The sequence below is a fragment of the Hyalella azteca genome, unplaced genomic scaffold (assembly GCF_000764305.2).
Source record: "Hyalella azteca isolate HAZT.00-mixed unplaced genomic scaffold, Hazt_2.0.2 contig6945, whole genome shotgun sequence".
NCBI classification, from domain to species: Eukaryota; Metazoa; Arthropoda; class Malacostraca; order Amphipoda; family Hyalellidae; genus Hyalella; species Hyalella azteca.
This window is the reverse complement of record NW_025937084.1, coordinates 118,513-126,608: the sequence shown is the minus strand read 5'-3', so window position 1 is coordinate 126,608 and position 8,096 is coordinate 118,513. Positions and strand designations below refer to the sequence as shown.

General features: G+C 34.8%; 1 protein-coding gene across 2 annotated transcripts; it reads left to right on the top strand.

Annotated features, from left to right (window-relative positions):
• The first annotated feature begins 788 nt into the window (after positions 1-788).
• Positions 789-8,096, top strand: LOC108675088 (disks large-associated protein 5). 2 transcript variants are annotated; one of them, XM_018163084.2, is made up of 8 exons: positions 789-879; positions 3,525-3,701; positions 4,450-4,583; positions 5,203-5,283; positions 5,616-5,768; positions 6,236-6,580; positions 6,842-6,917; positions 7,228-8,096. In XM_018163084.2, the coding sequence occupies exons 2-8, from the start codon at positions 3,533-3,535 to the stop codon at positions 7,383-7,385; spliced, it is 1,116 nt and encodes a 371-aa protein (XP_018018573.1). In that variant the 5' UTR covers positions 789-879; positions 3,525-3,532; the 3' UTR covers positions 7,386-8,096. The 2 variants fall into 2 exon arrangements, with proteins under 2 accessions (XP_018018573.1, XP_018018565.1); XM_018163076.2 differs by having other exon boundaries at positions 789-886; positions 3,527-3,701.

Sequence of the window (8,096 nt, the reverse complement as noted above, 5' to 3'; positions counted from 1 at the left end):
GTGGTGAATGTTCTGCGAAGTTAAGAATCGGCGACAGGCCATAGACCTAATAAATGCTGAAACCGCTATTATTATCATTAAGTAAAAGAGTCGCCTACGTTCTCGCAACGCGTGGTAGTGTTGCAGTTGGGGAAATCTAGATTGTGATCTGACTATATCATCATTGTGTGTTTTGAATATCCTGCTTTTATCTTGGGAAATTTCGTTAATGAAGTAAAAACTTTATTCGTTGCTGCCCTTGGAGCTAAACGGTGAGATCCCTCAATATGAATGAAACCGATCAGAAGCGATTTTAAATCTACCGTCCGTAAGGCCAGTCTAGTCAAGAAAAGTACAAGAATCGGCGACAGGCCTATCCAGGCCTATTCTTTAATGCTGACTGTGGTCTTTGTGAAGCCGTATATTGCCTAACATCTATCTTGTCCTGGTGTGATAAGTAGCCAGAGTTATTCAGTGTACAAGTAAAACATAATAAGCGGGTCCGGCTGAAATTCGTCCGAGACGTAATAAAGGAAGACTTTTATTATTTCGCATGTTCTTTAACAAATTTCGAAATTAAATGGAAATAATAATTGCAATAATATTTAATTTAATTAAATCTACCTGAATTGAGTCTAAATTGTCACTGTGATTTTCCATTCATCTAAATTCCCTAAATTCAAAATTTGTAATATTAAACAGAGCAGCCAAAATAGGAGTCGGTGAATATTTTATTCACTGCAGATTCTCATGAGATACACGAAGTGAGGCCCAGACTAAGACGTTTCAAAAATAAGGAGGGAGTTCTGTATGTTTGTTCAGCAGGTGCGTGCGACTGTGCGAGTGCCGCAGCCCGTAGATAAAGTGTACGAAATTGTATTCTGCTACGAGCTCCAAAAAAATCTACGTGAGTCAAATTGAAAAAGCTTAAATATTTATTAATAAAATGGTTATAATTTTTAACGGTGAAAATGACAGGCTTGTTTGAATTTTAGGGTTACTAGTACACTCTAGTCTCTACAGTACTAGTACTCGAGTTAGTCGAGTAGCCTACCGTACTCGCACCTACACTACCTAGGTAGTCCGTAGTCGTCGTATCTCGTATGCTGACCCACTGAGGCAGTGAGGCTGAGGCTCTGAGCTACCTGCTCTGCTGCTTAGCTCAGACTCACATTCTCATGACATGGTGTCTGACCTGAGTCTGACTCAGGCCTCAGAGTCAGTTCAGTTGCTCACTTGCTCTATCTAAAAAATATCAGCCATGTTATAAACAAATGGCCCAGTTTCAGTTTTTTTTACTCCAATTCCTGTGTTTTGTTTATTTCCTCTCCTAATTTCTCAAACTTGAGGTTGAGGTGCCGGTGGCTTGAGCCTTGAGCTGGGCAAATTTAGAGTCTTTGAAATTGAATGCTTATTGTTAGTATTTACATAATGTTTTGTTTATAAAAATATGTATTTTCTTAAAAACTTGGCACTTGTATTGTATAGGATTGTATACTAACTACCATGGTCCATGGTGATGGTCACAGATGGTGTCAATGTCATTATCATAAAAGACTTTATTTCAACTATTCCTCAGATCTCAAATTGAATTTTGAGTCCTATAAGTAGACCAGTTACCAGTAAAGTAGGTATCATGGATATTGGATACTACCATTATCATACATATTTTTTATGAAATATTGCCAAATCAAAATGTTAGATCTAAAATATTTTGTTCATAACAAATATACTTTGTTACTCAACAAATAATACTCTATATTCTTGCCATGGTCAGGAAGATGTGCCAGGTGCGCGGGAATTTATCTTGTCATTTTAAATTTAATGACCTGCGCGGTGCGCCGTACTATGCTGGTAAAAAAATGCGCCGTGCACCGTACTTTAGAAAGCTAAAATAGTTTAAATATGGACGCGTGGCAACGTGGCTCTAAACCTCTAATTAAATAAAGATCATTACTTGTAGTATAATAAACATGAAGTCTCCCTATTAAAAAGTTATATTTTGTTGGTCATCAAAGATCAAAGTTTATATCAACTACGCGAGTCGAACTGACAATAAAATGTAAGACATGTCCGGGTTACTTCTGACTCTTCTGCTTGTCGGATACAGAACGTACGGTAATCATAAACTGCGGCTATTATACATACGAAATGTAAACAGACGGTGTTCAGTGTTGCCATATGACTTTAGAGAAAATTTCTTCTAAAATAAAGTTCTAGATTTTTCATTCACCAAATTTCTGTATAAAGAAAAATCATATATTATTGAAAGATAATTAAAGGCATACTGTACTGAGTATTACTCCTCATCTACTAAATAATTTGATCAATTTCTTATGTGTGGAAGTGCTGCTATCCATGACACTCACCAGTCTCATTATACCTATAGGACTCACAAATGAAATAGAAGAAAGGCAAGAAAAGTGTTCACCTTTGCCACTGTAAACCTCCCACCTTAGTATTAATATTTTCTTGTCAAAAATACCAAGAAAGAGGTTTTATAGGGAAATGTGTTGCAAAAGATCTCGAGATATTCACTCACCCTAGGCTTCTGGTGTGTTGTATATCTGCCATTTGAGGTTCAAATTTTGAGCCACAACTAGAGCTTTCCCCCCATTTTCAGAGCTGCAAGATCCCTGTTAGATGAGTTAGTTAGTTTAGTGGCGAAATGTTTACTAGCGCTTCAGCTATTTAGCTATCTCGCACCAAAAGTCAAGATGAACATTACATAGAGGTGGAAGGTCTCAATTATTCATCACCCACAAGGGGCGGAAGGTCTCGGATGTCCAGCCCGCTGAAGCTGGCTCAAAGGAAGCAGCGTTAGCATCTCAAAGAGACGAAGTGACAAGGAGGGACAGGTGAAAAGCAACAGAAACGAAGACACTCGAACAAGAGGTTGCTTACACGGGACGTCGGCCGCCCGCACGAGAGAGACAGAGAAGGGAAATATAAGGAATCCTATCTACATAATAATTTAACCCCACAATTGAGTCCTGCAGTCAGACACCGCGAGCTCAGCGGTGGGGCGCTCAGGAACAATCCCCCTAGGAGCGCGAAATCCCATAGGACTTCTGACAAGCACAGACACCCGTCAGAAATCCCCCCTGAGGGGCCCTGTTAGATGAATGATCTCCTATCTTATATTTAATGAAACTGTGCAATTGGGCTAGAAGTTTCCTAACAAAAATTTGTTATTAATAATTTCATTCATTATTAGGAAAATTCCATTCTTGCTGAGCTTGGCAGAGTAGGCCAATTTTGCTCATCATAACACTTAAAAATGTTATATATTGTTGCTATTCTTTTTTGTTCTCACTGAAATTTGCAGCTTGAATGTCAAACATACTAGTTGAATTTTAGCTACGGTATTGTGAAATTTTGAGACTTCTATACATAGTCAATTTGTTGACTTAGAACAAGACTTTTTCCCCCAATGCTTCTTGATAGATTAATTCTGGTTCTGTTGATATAAATTTTCATTATTTTGTTATGCTTTTGTTATGAAATGTCTTTATCATTCATAAATATTTGTATCTATATGTTGCAGATCATAATGACCAGTGACCTGACCAGTGTTGGGGACTTCCGCACTATTGTTGCGAGAGTATCAGACCAGCTCACCTCTTTATGCCAAAAATGGAGACAAGAAATTTCTAGTGATGCCAAACTGACAGTGCACCTCATCTCTGATGATGTTCTAGGTGACATCAATGTGGCAATAGGTTGGTTACTAGTTTGATTCTAACTTACTGACAATGAGCAAAGTTACTAATGTTGCTGCTCTTTATGTATAAAAAGTATAAACATTTATAAAAAATAAAAATACAAGCTTATGTTTATAAAATGAACAGAATTTTAAATTTTTTGTATCCATAATGTATTTAAAATCTGTGGATACAATTCTTTGTCCATCATTGTTGGCCACAGTCTCAAAGGTGCTCTGAAATTGTTGAAAGTAAATCACAATTGTTCCTAATGCCTTGTCTGTTGTGGAAGATTCTACTACAACATGCCACTCTATATATGTACATTATATACCTACTAATGATATCTCTACTCTTAAATATAAAAAAAATATATTTATTTTCATGTAGGATATCTACATTTAATCCAATTGATGCTCTATAGGAAAATCTTTTTGATATGTAGCTATCTTGCTACTACTAGCACCATTAGAACTCCCTGTACTTCCTACAACTCATCAAAGTTATTTCATGCAAATCATCTTTACAATTTCTTTATTGATTTTCTCCATTGATGTCCATGGTTAGTGATGAACCTGAATAAAGCATTATCATTTATGTATTAGTATACCTATATGGGATTTTGAATGATAAATTCTTTCTAATATTTTTTGCAATTTTATTAAATTATTAGTTTTGTATCATTTATAGTAGAATTCATAATATCTTGTTCAGAATTGATACATTTAAGTTCTGAAGAAATCATTTTATTTACACATCTGTACAGGCCAAGCTGAACTATTGAAGAAGGAACGATTCAAACAGTTTGTTGGACTCATTGATGCTTGTGAATTCAAGAGGGGTGAGAAAGAAACCACCATTCAAGATCTGCAGGGATTCTGGGATATCATTTACTTTCAGGTTTCTATTATGTGATTATAGCCAGATGGAATTTCATTGAAGATATAAACTGACACTTATTCATGAGTCTGTTATTAAGCTTCTTCTTGGAATTTTGCAGAATGTTCTGTTTTATGTTACAAAAATTACTCATCATGAAGCAGGTTACTATATTTAGAAACACCTGTAGAAGTTGTTGATGATAAAAATCAATGAATGAGATAGCGACAAGACTAGTGCATCATTGTTGATTGTACTGCTAAACCAATCCTTGGTCTAGTTATAATTTCCAGTATATATGAGATTGAGTTGAATATTTCATATATATATGTCCAATACAGGACTGTACAGTTTCTTTTATTGCAAATAAACTATGCTTTGAAGAACATGAAGTTTGATGAAAACTTGTAGTTTGATTGATTTGGCAAGCAAATATTCAGGAGCTCTTTGGGTGCATATCCAAGCTACTTATTGGGTCATTATGTTCACAGGAATTTTTTATTAATGGTTGAATCCTGTCACATTGAACGGTAAAATTCAAAATTAAAATTTGATTTTCATTTAGGTAGGTGTAACAGATATTTATGTTAGATTTATTTTTATTGTATGTTTTATATTTATATGTAACTTCTTTGTGCAGGTTGATGACATTTTGCAGAAGTTTTCAGCTTTACAGAAGCTGAAAGCAAACAAATGGATAGAGATTCCCAAAAATGTTGCTGTGAGATATTTTATTATTGATTCACTAAGAAATACCGGTAGCTCTGATTTATATTTTGAACATACATGTAATTTTACACTAGTCTGCTTTCTTCAACTCGTGATTTTGACCAAAACTGTTTTTGTATTGATTATAATCAAGAAGCTTTATTTTTCATTGACTGAAAAAGTAGTAGATTGAAAAAATTCCAACAATCGCTGTATAAAAATCATCTGTTTGCTTTTTGTTAATTTTGAATATTTATTTACATCATAACCTGAAATGTTATGAGCTGTCATACCACAAAAAGGTTTGTTATTGCAACATTTGTTAATCAAAATATTCATTTTCAGAAGCCAGTTCCATCTAAGAACAACCTCGTCAAATCTCGTCCCCCAACGGGAAAAATACGCACTGCTTCTTCATTGTCCCTGAAAGCTCACATCATGGCTGCACGCAGTAGGATGAACCAGCTCTCGCTCAGCAGTGATGCTGTTGAAGAAAAGGTTGTAATGTCTCATTGCAAACTAGGACTAATTTCCTAATTACCCACCACAGATAATTTTGTTGTTATTATGCTTGTGGGCTATAGAAGACTTGGTATTTTGGTTGTTGGATGTTTTTCATAAATGAGTGATGTTTTGTTTGAGTTTGAGGCAGAGTCTATTTTAGGGCTGATACTGCTTTGTAACGTGAGATATAAGAAACTAAGAAATATGAAATATTCTGAAGTAAAATTTTCAAACAGTGGTAGTAGTAGTTGATGTTAAATTAAAAAGTTGATGTTAATATTCTGCAACTAATTAGAACTAGTTGATTTTCAATGTAAAATCTTGTAGTGTTATATGAATTTCTCATTATGTTTATAAGTTGTGACCTACAGCTTTAGAAAATATCGTCTTGCAAATCATCAGGGTTTTTTTATTTATTGCTGGGTGATTTTTTAATTATACGGTATATTTTTCCTGTGCAGAGCGAAAAAAGTGGCAGAATTGGTCCTATTGTGATACAGGACAGCTCACCTGTCAAAGTCAGTTCTGAAGATAAAGAAAATATTCCATGTGTCAAATCAAGCTCAAAATCATTATTTCCTTCAGAGAAAGTTAGCATTGGTTTGAATGAATTCCAGAAAACAGAAACAGAAAATTCGTCAGACAGTCTGTGTGGGCCGAAGACTTCTAAAGGCGCCCTTCAAACTTTATCAGATAATGAAAATTCTGATGCCTGTCCAAATATGTTAACTAAAATGGCAGGTCAGAAAAAGTCGAAAGATCTACTCATCCCAGAAATCAACACCTTCGATGCTGGCTTCTTCAAGGTTTGTGCACATAGAAGACTCCAAGTCTTTTTTTTCCTACATGTGTCTATTTTTCCATTCACTGTTGAAGATAATTATTAGATTCCTTTATCTTGGTCATATAAACTACAGATAAGATCATCTTACTAACATTCAGAGGAACTATTTTTTAGTACAAATGCGTTAAAATTTATTTTATAGGCTTACTCATATTCTGGAGACTTTTTTTTTTTTTTTTTTGATGTAGGTCAGGCTATAATTTTTGCTTCATTTCCTTTAAAGGTGCAGACTCCATCAAAATCTAATAAGCCAAATAAAACGGCACTTTCCACTCCCCCTCGTCATCTCTGTGTGCCAGGTAAATTTTCAGGTTTAATTTATTATTTATAGACAATGAAATTAATTACAAAAATTACAAATAGTATACATTTTGTTATTGCTATTGTGATTATCCATGTTTTGCATAATGTGAACCGGCCATAAACTAGAATTTTGCAAAAAATTTGTTTAGATAATTATGTGTTTATAAGAATGGAAGACAGGCCAACCTAGCCTATTCTGCAGCGTCAGTATTACTATGTTATTTTGCGTCTGTATGTACAGTATCTCAACCCTGAAGTGCACCTGTGTGAGTTGAGAAGTTATCTTGATGCTATTAATATGTACAGGTTCTGACACGAAGGTTCTGTCATCATCGCTGCTGAAGGAGCGCATTAAGCGCACGCCCGTCACCCACAAGGACTACAGCCCCTGCATGCGCATCACTAGGAGCATGAAGAAGATGCGATTTGCCTCTGCACAGAAATTATATTCTGAATTTTTCTGAAAATTTTTATTTTTGCTCTATCTATCATCAAGAAGTTTTCAACTGTGCCTTAAAAAAACGGAATATTGAATATTTTTTGAAAGTCATCGTGTAATTATTTGGATTTTTAAATGGGAGATTTATCTTGATATAATGTATGGAATAAACAAAATTATGCCTTAAATTTTTCGTTCGTCTTCGAAAATCTCCTAATCTTGGAAAGTATATGATATGAAGCTAAATGCACAATTTTGTAACTGAATATTGCTCATCCGACCTATTCTTTTTTGTCCTATGTATTTCTTTCTTCATATTACGATTTAATCTATATTGATATATTTTAGGTGCCAATTTAACGGATTAAGCATTATTAATAGATTGTTATGATGCATTAGAACAGGAATAATTGCTGAGTCGCAGAATTTAATCGTAGTACATGGTCAATCTCTGCTCTCGCCATTTATATTTAATGATAAAGGAATATGCGTGCCTCTGAGCCGCAATGAAAGCTGCTGTGTTCCATTGTTGGTATAAAGCGCTTTAAAATAAAACCATTACTGACTGTTCTAGTCTAGTAGGTTTGATTCAAGTAGGTAGGTTTTATTTTACCCTCGTGTTTGCTTCGGAGACAAATAATTTCATTGATTTTTTTATTCGTACAGCTCGGCTTGGCAATTTATCTAGGTTTTATGATTTGCAATTTCTTGTCTGGAGTAAACTTTGAAACCTGAA

Bases quoted from the DNA above. Each gene is read 5' to 3' on its own strand.
- LOC108675088 (XM_018163084.2), top strand. From the start codon at position 3,533: ATGACCAGTGACCTGACCAGTGTTGGGGACTTCCGCACTATTGTTGCG. The intron at 4,584-5,202 runs GTTTCTATTATG...TTCTTTGTGCAG, and splicing joins GGGATATCATTTACTTTCAG to GTTGATGACATTTTGCAGAA. The intron at 6,918-7,227 runs GTAAATTTTCAG...TAATATGTACAG, and splicing joins TCGTCATCTCTGTGTGCCAG to GTTCTGACACGAAGGTTCTG.